Source organism: Lampris incognitus, chromosome 3, assembly GCF_029633865.1.
Source record: "Lampris incognitus isolate fLamInc1 chromosome 3, fLamInc1.hap2, whole genome shotgun sequence".
NCBI lineage: Eukaryota > Metazoa > Chordata > Actinopteri > Lampriformes > Lampridae > Lampris > Lampris incognitus.
The window spans coordinates 109,426,226-109,442,699 of NC_079213.1; the positions used below are offsets into that span (position 1 = coordinate 109,426,226).

At 42.7% G+C, this 16,474-nt stretch overlaps 1 protein-coding gene across 1 annotated transcript; it reads right to left on the reverse strand.

Annotated features, from left to right (window-relative positions):
- Positions 1 to 3,140: 3,140 nt before the first annotated feature.
- uchl5 (ubiquitin carboxyl-terminal hydrolase L5) lies at positions 3,141 to 16,193 on the reverse strand. Its single transcript, XM_056276476.1, has 11 exons — positions 16,026 to 16,193; positions 15,201 to 15,264; positions 15,003 to 15,108; positions 14,679 to 14,804; positions 14,325 to 14,386; positions 11,235 to 11,365; positions 10,313 to 10,376; positions 9,858 to 9,960; positions 5,199 to 5,312; positions 4,776 to 4,874; positions 3,141 to 4,113 (listed from the first exon to the last, which is right to left on the reverse strand). Exons 1-11 carry the CDS (start codon positions 16,099 to 16,101, stop codon positions 4,069 to 4,071), a joined length of 990 nt encoding a protein of 329 aa, XP_056132451.1. The 5' UTR covers positions 16,102 to 16,193; the 3' UTR covers positions 3,141 to 4,068.
- Positions 16,194 to 16,474: the final 281 nt, after the last annotated feature.

Here is a 16,474-nt window from a genome sequence, read left to right on the forward strand (position 1 = left end):
TCTGAATGATGTACGACGCGCGTGACAAGCCCCCATCGATCTGCGTGGCAGCGCGGGAGTTACACTGGCACATATCCGGTTCCTGTCCCCAATTTATTTTCACATGTGCCTGTGGTCATAATCAGATTAGCAAACATCCGATTCCACACGCCTTCTTCCCGGTCACGCAGGGCCTAATGCATGTCCAATCTTGTGGCACATCAAAAAAATAAATCAATATTGGGTCATTTTTTGCCACCAAGGCTGTTTAAACGAAGCCCAAATCATTGCAGCTCTTGTTGGCAGTCACGGGATTCAGATGACGCGCGAGATTCAGACGGAGGGCAGGAAGTGGAAAGCAGAATGGACGAGGTGGAGCTGGTTTAGCCCGAACTGTGTTAGTTTAGACCAGTGGTTCTCAACCTTTTTGGGGTCCTGGACCCCCTGCGTATTTTTGATCTACCCTGAGGACCCCTCCACCTGATCTTGGGGGAGGGGGGTTGCAATTTGATAGAAACAGTAGAAACTGCATTTTAAATTGCATTATAGCATTTATTCACTCTTTGGGGCAAAAATAAGAGCTTTCAGTTGTAACTTAGATATAGTTAACAAAACAGAATTCTTATGCAGTAACTTTCAGATATATGTAACAAAACAGAATATGTATTCAGTAACTTTCAGATATATGTAACAACGGAATTTTTATGCAGTAACTTTTAACAATGCAAACGGGAGCGAGATCTCTTATTAAAATACAATAGATTACACTTGTGAAACAGATGTAATTAGCGAAAAAAGTCCTGTTACCCTTTATAGTTTAGGTAGATAAAGGTCTCAGTCACATTTGAGTAAAATAATCCTATTTCTATAAATGTCATAGGATCTTTTTTTTAAAATATATTTTATTTTCACGGACCCCTTGCAATTACACCACGGACCACTAGGGGTCCGCGGACCCCCGGTTGAGAAACACTGGTTTAGACGATGTTATGAGAGAAAGCTATAAACAGAAAGTATGACGTGTCGGATATGATGCTTATGTTATGAAGAGGGATTGTTTTGGACAAAGTGGCCAGTGCACACACCCGCGTTACGTGACTCCGCTCCTCCCGACCGCAGTCGACGGTTTGCAACCCATTTTTTTCTTCGGTCAATTTCTTGCACCCCCCCCCCCCCCATGAACAACAACTTTTGGTACTCAATAAAAACCCCTTGTGGTTTCTCAGTTAATGACGCCAAACATAGGCATTTTGAAAGGGTAGAGGCTAGTTCCCATCGATTCAGAGAACGGTCAACTGAGCATGCGCAAGTACTTGTTGCCTCCGTTGTTTGGGTAGGGTAAGGTTAGGGCGGGGTTAGGGTTAAAGTTAGCTAATCAGACGCAGAGTAGGGGCGGGTCTTCCTAGAATCCTAGCGCCTGGATGCTACGCGGGGCGTGCGGAGGCGCGGTAGAGGCATTTCGCGCATGCTCAGTTGACCGTCCTCTGTTCCGTTTCCGTTCTCTGCGTCGATGGGAACTAGCTTCTACCTTTTCGAAAGTTTGTGACAGTGCTTCCTGTGTAGAAAACCACTTCCTGCCCTCCATCTGTAATTCGTGACGTCATATGCAAACAACTGCAGCCGGTTATTTTCTCGCCCGGTGCGGGATTCGATATGGGGTGTACTGCACCACAAGGCGACGTCACTAACCGCTCGGCTAAAGGATCAGACCCGTTAGCTAGAGGCTAACGTGTCGTATTAGTAGTTTACAGTCGTCACCCTCTCCCGGAAGCGCGCCCTCGCGCTTTGTTATTCCCGCGCTCCGAAGAGACTTCTGAGGATCTGCACACTTCCGGATCCCGCCACTGCCACCAATGTAACCGGTTACTTTCTTGCCCGGTGCGGGATTCGATACGGTGTACTGCACCACAAGGCGACATCACTAACCGCTCGGCTAAAGCTAGGGGCTAACGTTTCTTATTAGTAGTTTACACAACCGTAGGCTGTGCTGTATAAGAAAATGCGAACTACTCTATACAGCTGTATGTAGCGGCGTTAATCACATTTTCGTGTACAACGCCGCCTATCGGCAAACCAGCCTAGTAAGGTTTCACATCCGCAAACTGTCTGCCAGTGTGACGTCACAGGCGGACACAATCTCGGCGTCGTTTCAGAAAACGCACAAGACACAGCTCAGCATGACGTCTGCTAACGGGGAGTTAGCCCGTACACACGTGTGAACTGTGGAGCCCCAAACAGAAGAGACACGACGTTGAAAATCCCGAGTTGCCATCTGAGAGTGGCGCTCGAAACTAAACCGTGTCTTTTTGCACAGCACGGTGATTGATGATGGGAATACTGTACAAATAGATGCACATTCGCCCAGTTAACATAAGAGCAAGAAGTGCGCAAGAGGGAACCTTTCCAAATTGAATTTCATGTTGTTTTTGGGTGTCACGTAATGACATCAACCAGATATGATCAGTACAAAGTAATGATAACTGTTTGTCGATGACTAAGCACTTGGTGTAAGCCAGTGAAAACACTATCAACTATACTCTTGGAAAATATGCTCTGCCAGAATAAAAGCACCATTTTGCTGCCTGGTGGCCTGATCTAAGATAAAATAATAAATGAGATGTTATTCTCTCTTGTTGGTGGCAGTAAACACCTGCAGGCTTCGTATGTTGCCATGACGGGACTTGGCACCGCAGTAGCTGGAATCAGGTCCAAGCGGTGCTTAAGGTGCATATGTAAACAGCGGGGCCCAAAATAGAAAAGGACTGCACGGCACTTTAGCTGCGTCACACTTTGGGACCCTGCAAACGCACTTGAGTTTCGAAGCCAATGAGCCAGAACGCAGCCACGGTCTTGCGTAGAGTCCTAATTACAAACAAAGCCTTTCAATGAAATTTATGAGACGAATTAGCTACGTCTTGCGTTGCCATTTACTGTACGTCTCAAAGATGAATATAAACAACTGGCGGGAAACCACCACAAGACACACATTACTCACAGACTTTATAGTTGTATATAACCTGCCCCATTGCTTTTGATGCTCTTATATGGACAAGGAAACATGCCCGTGTGCCCACATTAGGCCAGAAGATTGCTTCACACTCAGAAGAACTGGGTAATATACTACAGACGTCTTTAAATATTTCAACAATTAAAGTTTATCAACGTTTTGTTTATTCATTTCATTTGTGAGGCAAGAGAGAATGATTCAAAAGATGACAAATGACTCAAAAAAAGGTATTTCATCATCCTGCCTAGGTCCACCTCAGGCAACTCTGTCTTTCTACTAATACACCAGCAGGTGGCGGTAATAACCTGCAACGATCTCAATTAAGAATTGGCTCATTTAAATGAAAAATGTATACTGGTCAGTGTGAGGGGGGGGGGGGATCCTAAAAAGTGCCATCAACTGATCAACCATTGTCAAGAAACTAAAGCAGCTAGTAATGGCTCCATGTCATCGCATATCCCCCTCAAACATCGCAGAGTCAACGGACTCGCTGCATTTGAAATCGCACAGCCTTTGCCTGGTAACCGTTATTAATTCGGAACTTGCAGGTAAATCTGTGTGCTCAGGGGCATGTGGACAAATTGACTGACAACTGGCTAGGAAAGGGTTATCTAAATGGTCTGTAGAAATACAGCTGGACGTTTCGTAGAAAGTAAAATCCGACCTTGCTCAAACATCATGACATTTTATTATGAAAATAAGACAGAACGTAATTCGAGCACATATTTCCTTCTATCATGCATCACAGCTGATGGACATACACGAGCGCAGTATCTTACAGACAGTTCAACGCCTCTGCCCCACCAGCGACTCTGATATCTGGGTGGTTCACTGTGCACCACAGCGAGCGACAGATGATCCGCGGCCATTATTATGAACACGACAACAGATGGATTTGTCTGTGTGGGCATTTGTGTGTAGATAAGCATGTGGGGCTGGTGATGTGAAAGTGTGCGAGCCCATGTTTGTGTGCGAGTCTGTATAATTGGGTTGGTGTACGTGTGTGCATGACTAATGAAAAAGTGTGTGTTTGTAATGTAGATGTGTGTAATTAAGGGCTTCTCTGCCGGAAGATGGAGTTGTCACTTCGCCTCTTGAGCTTTTTTGGCACTCTGTTTTTCTTTTGCCTTGGGGACAAAGACAGAAAAATGACATTAGTGCTCAGGAGTGATAAGGAATCAATGACCGTCTGTATCTGTATAGATCTAATCGCTGGAAACGGGCATATGCTTTGCAGAGTTTTAACTCTGGATAATCTTCATTAGATTTCATCACTCAAATGATAATTCACCTTCACAAGTCCTGCCCCTGAACTAGGCAGAATATTCACCTACAAGATCAATTTTGCCCTCTAGTGGATAGCTGGAATGCTAAACAAAGTCAGGAATTTATTATAATCTCTTTGATACAAACCTGTGGATATTTTCTTCTGTGTGCATTTCAGTTTCATCAGACTAATATGAAAGATGTTAAATGGCTCAACTGAATTTAAAAAGGAATACCTTGACACCACATATTTTTGTTGTTTATTTTAGTTTACCTATTTTTTATTCACAAGGCACTTCCAAATTAATGAAAGTCTTTGCCCTTTAGTGTCCCTAAAAATTGCTTGTAAGTTCATGCTTTTTTTTTAAATGAAAGTCAAAGGGTATGGCTATGAGGAGTCTCTGGTGAAGAGAAATTGCTCACTTAATATCCAAATGTCAAGGTGTTATTTCATGGTTTCTAAATTCAAAGGTCATACAATTAAAACAAAAAAGAAAGAAAGGTTTTAGAAAAAATTATTTACCTTCTCCACCAGAGGTATTAACTGCTGGTACTCTGCCAGTGTCTTCAGGAGCTCCATGATGAATGGTAGGTAGTTGTGCTTTCGTCGAATATTTTCAATCTAACACAGATTGAAACAGATCAATGAAAAGCATTTAAAATAAAAACACACTCGCTCATGCAGAAGAACAAAGCTCTCACTGTGTCTATGTGGTGCATTCTTAATATTATGTTACTTCAGGTTTCTTACTTTGACTCAGATTCGTAACCAATTATTAAGCATGACATAGTGCAAAGAATAATCAACATGTAATTTTTAAATGTGATTATTGGTCATATTAGCATTTACTTTTTTTGCTTCATCAAACTTGGATATACTGCTGGCATTACAAGATGTTTCCCTCTATTTACATCTTGGCGGAAAATACTGGTACGATAAACTCACCTTATATCTTTTGAGTTTCTGGTTTTCCTCTTCAATGAGGAGCTGATGCTTGGCTATCTCTGACTGAATGGAGCTGAGAAAGGTGCTGCTCTGATCTGTGTCCATCGGTTCTTCCTAGGGAGAGAAAAAAACAGGCTGAAGACCAAGGTGCAATAGCTGTGCAGGAAACGAAGAAATTATATATGTAAGGGCTATGTAGGCTGTAGCTGGGATCATGTAAGAAGTACAACCTTTACCTCGTCTACGACATATTCTAATGAGGGATGTTATATTTAAAACCAAAAATTTTTTTGGCATACTTTAATGATCGCCGTAGGGAAATTACACTTTGCATTTAACCTATCCTAGCTGTGTAGTTAGCTGTGGGGCAGCCGCCGTGCAGCACCCGGGGACTAACTCCAGTTTGTCTTGCCATGTCTCGGTCAGGAACAGACAGGAGTATTAACCCTAACATGCATGTCTTTTTGATGGTGGGGGAAACCAGAGCACCCGGAGAAAACCCATCGCAGACACAGGGAGAACATGCAGACTCCACACAGAGTGACCTGGGATGACCCCCAAGGTTGGACGAACCCAGGACCTTCTTGCTGTGAGGCGACAGCGCTAACCACTGCGCCACCGCACCGCCCAAGATAAGTGTTATATTGGGTTTAAAACTTTTCGAATAGATATTTGACTTAAGCCACTTGGGATTCCAAGTTAACTTGGTAAGACAATTACCAAGAAGAAAATTGACATACAGTAGTTGGGGAAACATTGATATTGAATGGGGATTAAAATTCTGCTTCACTGTTTACATTGTGAACAGTGAAGCAGTTCATTACCGTTTTGTCATCATTAAGGGTGCACATTACAACACCTTGAAGTTACAATTCTGAAGATGACTGTTTGACAAACTGACGACTATGATGATTGCGCTGATGTTTGAGCACTCCAAAAAGTTTTGCCAGTGCTACTGTGTCAGTATCGTTGCCCAGTGTTGTAGTTGACTCACTAAACCTCGAGTCCAAGTCGAGTCTCGAGTCCCCAGTGTTTGAGTTCGAGTCCGAGTCCCCAAAGAAGAGTCCGAGTCGAGTCCTCATTACCTGAGTCCGAGTCCGAGTCATCAAGGTTGAGTCCGAGTCGAGTTCCAAGATGGGCTCCAGTGCTCCACTCTGGCATCGTAAAAAAGCTCCTGATCATCAATGGTATGGTATTAATATAGCTATCGGTATCTTATGCCAAATTACTACTACTACTACTACTTTCGGCTGCTCCCGTTAGGGGTCGCCACAGCGGATCATCCGCCCTAATAATTTGGCATTAACAAAAACAAAAAAACAATCTTTATCAATTAACGAGTCCGAGTCTGAATGCAGTCAATGCTCCAAATCCGAGTCATCAGTGCTCAAGTCCAAGTCGAGTGACGAGTCCTGAAAATCAGGACTCGTGTCCGACTCGAGTACTACAACACTGTCTTCGCCACTATCAAAAAAAAAAAAACATGGCTAAACCAGGAGTTTAGCTGTTGATGTTTTAGCCTCTGCTAGCAATGGTATTATGGGCAGGGAGGAGTAGGGATCGAGTCAGTGCAAAAGCTGATACTAAGCAGTTACAACTGATATCACAGCATTTCCGCTGAGCCGAAATGTTGAAGCACAGGGAACGGATGTCGTGAAGAACTCTGATGGAATGTTTTCAACATCTCTGAATTTATGGATTTGACTTGTTTGGATGTTTACCCAGGGATGCATACTCGTGCTTAAAAGGGAAAGTTCACCAATTTTCAACATTATCTCTGTCTATCTGCAACAGGGATAGCACACCTGCAACTGTTCTCGATCGTTTCTGCACCTTCGTTTTTTTTCCAGCCACCAAGTGACGTATTATGACATCAGTTGGCGGCCTGAAAAACTGCAGCCAAGCAGGGTTTCTGGTATTCTAATCAACTCTAAACATGCCGTTCAAAAAAACAAATCCTAAGTTTCCGATGATGGAAATGATGTCCCACAACACTAGCACAGAGGCTTACATGTAGGAGCTGTAGAAAAGACTGAGCAGGAGAAGGCCGATTTCTCCTTCAATATAGTAAGATGTGAGGATTTTATTGCTTCAATCGACAATACGCCTCACCAATACTGATTGCACATACACAAAACCATACGTGAAAGTTCCCTTTAAGCTTTAGGGGCACAGTGGAGCTTAAAATTAATTTGTTTTGTTGTACATGCTTTCTTTGGATTTTTGCAGTTTTCAGATTTCACGGCAGATAAAGATAATATTGAACTTCAATATTTCTATAGTGATATTTCAAAAATTGCAATATGCACTGAATTGGCGCTAAGATATCAAATCGGGACCCCTCTATTGATTCCCAGCACTAAAATGTATTCTAGATCTTGATATCTGCATACCACCTGCCCTATTCTTCAGCGTTTTGATACTATGGCAAATACATGAAACAGTTTGCGCTATAATCATTTGCCCTGGGAAAGTCCTACCAGTTAAATGTTCAAATGAGCGAGCACAAAAGCATTCAGGACTTCCTAGTATTTGTAGATTAACAAGTATCTTTAATATGCCAGCTTGTTTGCATGTAAATCTTCAGGATTGTATCTTTAAAGGAGTGGTGAATATTTAACGGTTATACAGAGTTATGGGGTATCCAAGTGTCATGATAAAAGGTAGTCAGGGCAAGTGTATAGATACCATCCCCCATAAAAGAAGTAGTCACCTGTTTGACCAGTCAGTAAATTAACACCAAATGTATGTAGTTTCTGTATTTTAGCTTTATCTTAAGTCTCCTTCGGCTACAGGTGTAGAAATCTTAAAAATAAAACATGACATTAATTGTAGCACCCCCAGTATATTTTTCTAAATCCTTGATTTTGGTGGCATCATTCCTTTATGATTTTCGCAAAATTAGACCATTAGCATCTGCCATTTCCTGCATGAAATGAGGCATGACTGGGAGACCCACTGTAATCATGTTGTGTAACTCGAGACTTTTTGAACTGTGGCTTCTCAATGTAAGTGAAGATGAAATACACTGCTCAAAAAAATAAAGGGAACACATAAGCAATGCAATGTAGCTCCAAGTCAATCACACTTTTGAGATATCAACCTGTCCAGTTAGGAAGCAACACTGATTTGTGAATCAATTTCACCTGTTGGTAAATTGTCTAATTTCCACCAGGTGGAAATTAGACAATTTGCAAGACACCCCCTATAAAAGGAATGGATTTGCAGGTGGTGGCCACAGACCATTTGCCTGCCCTCATCTTTTCTGGCCGATCTTTGGTTAGTTTTTCATTTTGCTAGTGCCCTCACCACTAGAGGTGGCATGAGGCGGTATCTGCAACCTACAGAAGTTGCTCAGGTAGTGCAGCTCATCCAGGATGGCACATCAATGCGTGCTGTGGCAAGAAGATTTGATGTGTTTCCCAGCACAGTGTCCAGAGCATGGAGGAGGTACCAGGAGACAGGCCAGTACACCAGGAGACGTGGAGGGGGCCGCAGGAGGACAACAACCCCGCAGCAGGACCGCTATCTGGTCCTTTGTGCAAGGAGGGACAGGAGGAGCACTGCCGGAGCCCTACAAAACGACCTTCAACAGGCCACTAATGTGCAGGTTTCTGCTCAAACAGTGAGAAACAGAATGCATGAGGATGGTATGAGGGCCCGACGTCCACAATTGGGGCCTGTGCTCACAGCCCAACACCGTGCAGCCCGATTGACCTTTGCCAGAGAACATCTTGGTTGGCAGATTCGCCATTGGCGCCCTGTGCTCTTCACAGATGAGAGCAGGTTCACACTGAACACATGTGACAGACGTGAGAGAGTCTGGAGACACTGTGGAGAACGTTCTGCTGCCTGCAACATCCTCCAGCATGACCGGTTTGGTGGTGGGTCAGTGATGGTCTGGGGAGGCATATCCTTGGAGGGCCGCACAGACCTCTACGTGCTAGCCAGAGGTACCCTGACTGCCATTAGGTACCGGGATGAGATCCTCAGACCCATTGTCAGACCATATGCTGGTGCAGTGGGCCCTGGGTTCCTGCTCATGCATGACAATGCTCGTCCTCACGTGGCCAGAGTGTGTCAGCAGTTCCTGTATGTCGAGGGCATTGATGCTATGGACTGGCCTGCACGTTCCCCAGACCTGAATCCAATCGAGCACCTCTGGGACATCATGTCTCGTACCATCCGCCAACGCGATGTCGCACCACAGACTGTCCAGGAGTTGACCGATGCCCTGATCCAGGTCTGGGAGGAGATCCCTCAGGAGACCATCCGTCGTCTCATCAGGAGCATGCCCAGACGTTGTAGGGAGTGCATACAGGCACGTGGAGGCCACACACACTACTGAGCCTCATTTTGAATCGTCTTGAAGAATTTCCACAGAAGTTGGATCAGCCTATGTTCTCATTTTCCACTTTGATTTTGAGTATGATTCTGAATCCAGACCTTAATGGGCTAATGATTTTGATTTCCATTGATCATTCTTAGGTTATTTTGCTCTAAACACATTCCTCTGTCTAATAAATAAAGATTTTCAGCTGAAATATTTCATTCATCGAGGTCTATATTGTGTTTTTAGGTGTTCCCTTTATTTTTTTGAGCAGTGTATATTCTTTCTGATGTCCGCACCTCAGATTTTGCCCTTGAGATACCACTCACCTCAGTAAGCTGGGCCTGGAGCTCTGCAATTTTCCTCTCATAAATCATCTTTCTGTCTGACACGATGGCCATCAGGTTGAATCGGATTTCCCCTTCACTGTACCTGCGAGGATGGATAACACGATTGGTTCAGTGAAAAACGAAGAACATGGCTTGTGTTTAGCTGGAGGAATATAAGCACGGAAATATAAACCGCTAAGTCTTCACAGACTCAAAGCAGTGAAAGACCTTTTGGTTATGAGCATAGAGGAATACACGAATGTGCCTGCATACAAAAAAAACCCGAGGTACTCCATGTCTCACCGCCGACTGGAACATGTTACCGAGAAAATACAGGAAAATATTTTAAACAATGGTAAAAGATTTGAGTGTGCGGGAGTTTTAGCAGACCCATAATATAAACTGCAGAAGCAAGCATATGTTTACTATAAAATGAATTGGGTATAGGTGTTTACTTCTGTATTCTTTTTTCGATCACTGGACGAACTGCATTGATCCAGTCATCCTGGTTGCAAGCACCTGGAACACAACACAAATAAGGAGAGGAAGTAATTTAGAAATATCACACATTAGACTGCAGGTGCCCATGTATAATTATCATCACAAAGCCAACAGCTTTGGGTGAAATGGACCATGACAAACAGGGGGAAATTAGCTTAATTGGAGTGCACAGTAGAGTCTGGCACCAGGCAACTTTCCACATTAATTATTGTCAATCCTCAAACTGCAAACTGAAAGACGTGCAACAATTGCAAAATGATACAAAGTATCTACATTCTCTTTTCAAGATGCATGAATGTGTAACCCACACAGCACGTTTGATTGGTCAGATGAGTACAACTGGGTGGACAGACAGGTGGGTGGAGTTTTCACCTTTCTAAGCAGTGACTGACAATGACATCTGCACCCATCAGCGATCTCCATCATGCAAAATGAACTCAACCTCTGGTTAAAGCAACGTGCATGTCGCTGATCTGATGATTGAAAATTGTGTTCTTTCAAGTTGTTATCAATATGAGATTGATTAATTGTCCACCCCTAGGCCCTGTGATGGCTTGGCGGCCTGTCCAGGGTGTCTCCCCGCCTGCCGCCCGATGACTGCTGGGTTAGGCTCCGGCATTCCCACGACTGAGAGTAGGATAAGTGGTTTGGATAATGGATGGATGTCCACCCCTAACACCAACACCATCCACATTCCGATGTCGGCAATTGAAAGTCTGGCCATGTATATTATATAATGCTCTGATGAAGGCAAAAGCCAAAACCCATCAGTCAGCCTTGCATGGCCAAAAAAATAAATAAATAAAAGGTTTGCATGGAGCAAATCCTGCCACTTCCATGGTGTGTGTGGATTGCGCTCTACATGTTGCTGCTTACCCAGGTCGATTGGTCCCTCTCGTAGTCCATCCAGCTCATATAGTCTACCGTTTACAGGGACATAGCTCACAAAGTGAAATGCGTCCTCATCCTTTGCTGAAGATTTTGCATCAAATTCAAACATTTGCTGTCTGTAAAGAGAAACACAAAAAGTCTGCTTATATCAAAATAAAGAACAAGGAAATTTACAGTCACATACTATTGAAAGAGGAAATAAAGCACCAAGGAATACTTAGATGTGGTGCTGGTTTTAGGCCATGTTAGCAACCAGGGCCAGCTTCATGGTGAAAATGAGATATCCAAATGATAATCAAATACATAAATACAGACATATTTGGTTTATGGATGTGGTGAGGGAGGACATGCAGGTGGCTGGTGTGACAGAGGAAGATGCAGAGGACAGGAAGAGATGGAAACGGATGAGCCGCTGTGGTGACCCCTAATGGGAGAAGCCGAAAGTAGTAGTAGTGGTGGTGGTAGTAGTATAAGATATGTAAATCAATACATACGAACAACGTGGTGTTAAAATCATAGATAGAATTTGCTATTACAATTTACAATTTCATTTAGCAGACGTTTTTATCCAAAGCGTACATCTGAGAGTTAATACAACACAAGCAAGGATCTAGTCAGGAGGCGACAACACAAGCAAGTGCCAAAAAAAATAGGTTCAAGTCCGACAGGACAATAAATGTCAACAGGCAGTGCACAAAGGCAATGCATAGGGTGAACAGAGGCGATTTGTTTTTTTCAGATGGTCATGCATATATACATAGTCATACACTTACATTTAAGTATCGGAAAGTATGAATGAAATGAAAAATGCACCATACGATTCTTAAGCTGTCTATCATCTCAAAAGGATGACATGCTAAGTGATGTGAGCCTGGTTAGACCCTCGTCTCCCATCAGTACATTTCTATTCCAGCAATACACTACCTAGAATCCTCATTAAAGACATTATCAAAGTGAGGGAAATAGGCTTGCTGTAAGGATGTTTGGACTGGAATAAGGTAATACTATGATAAATACTACTACTAATAACAATAATAAAGTAATATTTTACAGTCATCACCAAATATAATATTTATTAAGAACTACAAATCTTTGAGTCACATTAGAAAGTTATACTAGTTAGAAATAATGAAATGATGCAGTGCTCAATGATAAACCAAGTAACGGGTCCACTAAGCCAAACTGGTGCATCACCAATACCATCAACTAAGTGTCATCATTGAGTGTTTTACTTCTAAATCTCTTACCTAGGGCACTTACTGCACACCTATCCGTCCTTGAAAAGGAAACCCTACACTTTATAATCCTAAAGTTTGTGATTGCAAACATTCCCAAATCCTCTGTGTATAGTACACCTGGGCATTGAAACTCTCGTTAATGGTCATGCCTATTTGCATATGAAACCGATCGTTGGGTTTCAGTCTATGCAGATGTATTGTTTATAGGGTGGGGACACCTGCAGTCAGTTTAGACTGAAGAGGTCACAGTAACACTTTCTATGAAGCTTGCATCTATAACGCCCTATAAGCATCTATAATGCCCGATAAGTGTAGCTATAAGTCATTGTAAGATTCATTATAACCATGTATATGCCCTCACAACACCTCATAACCACCTTTATGATACATTATACAGATTCATGCATTATAAATGTCATCATTAGCCTGTTTATCTGTCAAATGTCATAATGCATCATAGCCAACTTGTTTTGCTGAAGTTTTGTCGAGATGCATAATGAGACTTCAGTGCTATTTCAGTCTTCCGCCATAGCCGTTAGTCATTGTAATACACATTATAGGAAAGTATGGGCGTTATAGATGCTTATAGGGTGTTATAGATGCAAGCTTCATAGAAAGTGTTACCGAGAGCACTTATGCCCCTTTTCCACTACATGGTACCAGCTCAACTCGACTCGTGGAGTGTTGTTTTCCATTACCGTAACAGTACCCCCTCAGTGTAGCTGGTCTGCATTGATTTTGGTACCCGCTCCAGTTTTTTTGGAACCTCGACAAAGGTGGTACCTGAAAAGTGGTAATTGTTACCAAAATGCCGGCACTTTCCAGTAATGGAAAACGAAAAAGTTGAGTTGAGTTGAGCCGGTACCATGTAATGCAAAAGGGGCATTAGATGATTGATGAAACGTTTCTGTCAATAAACGTTGTATCCAGATGAACTGATTCAACTTTCTTTGATTTTCTTACCTGGCTTATTGAGCATGCATAAAAACAATCCTAAGGTTTCTCTCTCTTTTTTTTTGTCTCAAAAGGTTTTTTTTTTTCCCTGTGGAATTTTCCCTCATCAAAGGTCTAAGGATAGGGGGTGTCACAAATTGTCAGTTACTGTATCTATCCGTTTTTACTTTGTGAATGCTAAGCCCCCTGAGACTAACTGATTTTGAGCTATCCAGATCAAATTGGCTTGACTAATAGGTGTTAAGGATAATTAAACAACCATTAAGTCTTTATGCACGCTCAATAATCCAGGTAAGAACAAAGAAAGTTGAATCGGTTCACCTGGATACAACATTTGACAGAAACGTGTCATTACTCGTTCAGTCTAAACTGACTGCAGGTATCCCCACCCTAATAAACAATAGAGTTGCATAACGACTGAAACCAACGATCCCTTTCATATGCTAATAGGCATGACTCTTAACTGGAGTTAATGTTCCTCATCCTTGAAAGAGTGGCCAGTGGCCTGTGCACACCATTGATAGGGAGTAATGCTGGTTTGAACGGGGAGTCAGAGGACATCTATGTGAAGAGGGAACGACCATCCCTGAACCGACGGGGGGGCGCTAAGAGTACGAGTACCTCTGTCTTAACTTATTGAAACTCTTGGTCATGCCAATTAGCATATGATACTGATCATTGGTTTCGGTCGTTGTGCCATTGTATTGTTTATAAGGGTGGGGATACCTGCAGTCAGTTGAGACTGAAGAGGTCACCTACATGAGTGATGAAACGTTTCTGTCAATACACGCTGTCCAGATGAACTGATTCAGCTTTTTTTGAACAACCATTAAGGACAATTTGTCAATGAATCCGAACATCCCAAGTTTGCATAACAACTTACCTGGCAAAGCTGTTGTGAACTTGTCTGATAACCTCAGAGTTGCTGAGAGCCAACCCTTTCATCTGTCAAAAAGAGAAATTCCGGAATCAGAAACACAATGCCAAATAAGTCAAGCTCCTGCCAAAATTCATTCACGATTCATTGTTGCTAACTTTAAATGGGAATCAATTTTTATAAAGCAGATATACTACCATGAAAACTTAAGTGTACCAAAATATGCATGATTGAAAGGATGGACTACTAAAAAGTATGATTGGCCCCTTTAAAAATCAACTACTGCTTTAAGTACATGCAGTTGCAGGACAACAGGCAGCACAGCTCATTTGATTGACTTGAAAAATCATGTGAACATACAGCAGCATCAAAACTGTGTGAAAATTCTCTGAACTCTGTCAATGTGTCTCCCAGCAACATGTCAGAATGGGAACAGTTGAGCAGTACGCTGACTATTGCCTGGGTGGCACACGCATTGTTTATAACCTGAAAACGAACAGACAGGACATAAATCAGACATTAGAATAATGTAATATTACTATACATCAACAATAAAATTATCAATATGCTCATTAATATAAATGAGTGAACCATAGTGCTAGTGTTACCCAAGGTGATATGAATTTAGAAACCACAGTATGCAAGTTAACTGAATAATCAAGTCAAAACAAAAGTATATCATGCCTGTTTGGCAAAGAAGATATTTTCAAGTCTTGAATCCTGGACAATTGATCCTGCTGGTTCTTCGCCTGGTTGCCACTTGAAGAGGAAAATCAATCCGTGAACTGGTCTGGAAAAGGAAATATAATCCTATCTTCATAAACTTAAAAGCCCAAACAAACACCTGGAGTGTTGTAGCTGACTTAACTTTACTGAACTTACTTTAAATTGTCGAAGTTTTCCGGCTCCATACTCCAAATTTCTTCAACCTGGGCTCCTTTGCAACCTAATGACGTTTAGCAACATATGGGGACATTGATTCAGGCCCTGTTGAAACTGCTCAACCTTAAGTATTTAATGCTATCAGTGTAGTCTGCATTGTTCTGCTTCACCTTAGTTATTGCACATCTGTTACTGTACCTACTGCATGTCTATCTGTCCTGAAAGAGGAATACCTCCCCTGATGCCCTTCCAAAGGTTTCTCCCTTGTTTGCCCCCCCCCCCCCAAAAAGGCCTTTTTCCCCCCTGTAGTTTTTCCCTCATCCGGATTGAGAGTCTAAGGTGGGGGGGTCTCGTACACTGGCATCTATCCTATCTGCTGGAGAATGAAATGTGATTGTAAAGCCCTATACAGAGAGTTACACAAATACAATTTGACATGACTTAACCCAAGTGGCTGGGCATCAGCGAGCAGCCTGTATGTACTTCTAAGCAACACAGAGACCGATGTCACTATCGTGGTGTCTTGTTTTCACCCGCTCTAATGCATGTTGAACGCTGAGTAATGCTAACCAGCAACCTTATCATGAGCTGCAAAGCTAGCATGGTGAATGTGATCATATCCACTATTTGAGACTAATACGGCGTCCGAGTGGCAAAGCGTAGAGCCTGGCCTCCGGAATGATTCATTTCTGCCAAACCCCACGCCTGACAACCACCAGGTAGTTAACCGTTAGCTCACAGGCACCCCTGCTAGTTAGCGAGCTAGCCATTTAGATAGCTAGCCACGTTATATTGAACAGGCTAGGTTAGCAACGGCTCACTCACCAAACCCTTTGATCAATTCAGTAAATACTCCGGGATCACTCTCCATTAGACACCATTCCCCTGCACTGCCAGACATTTTTGTTGTTGTTGTTGTTGAATCTGCTTTACAATCACTGTGGGGGGATACACAACTCCAGCGGCACCGTTTATTCTTATTCTTCTTCGGCGTCTTCGTACTTTTTCTTCTTGTCTTTTTATTAACGTTTGACAAACAGTGCAATGGCACGTCACCGCCCCCGCCTGGTGTGGAAAGCAGTTTCACCCACCCCCCACCCCTTTTTTTTTAAATACTCTTTATTGGATTTTTGCACAGGTTTATAAGACAAAAGGGAACAACATGTAAACGTGCTTGTGAGTTTTACTCCATGGAAACCAAACCCACCAACCAATAACCCACCCTCAATCCACCCAACTGCACCCTAAATTGGAGAAGCATAACAACCGGACGG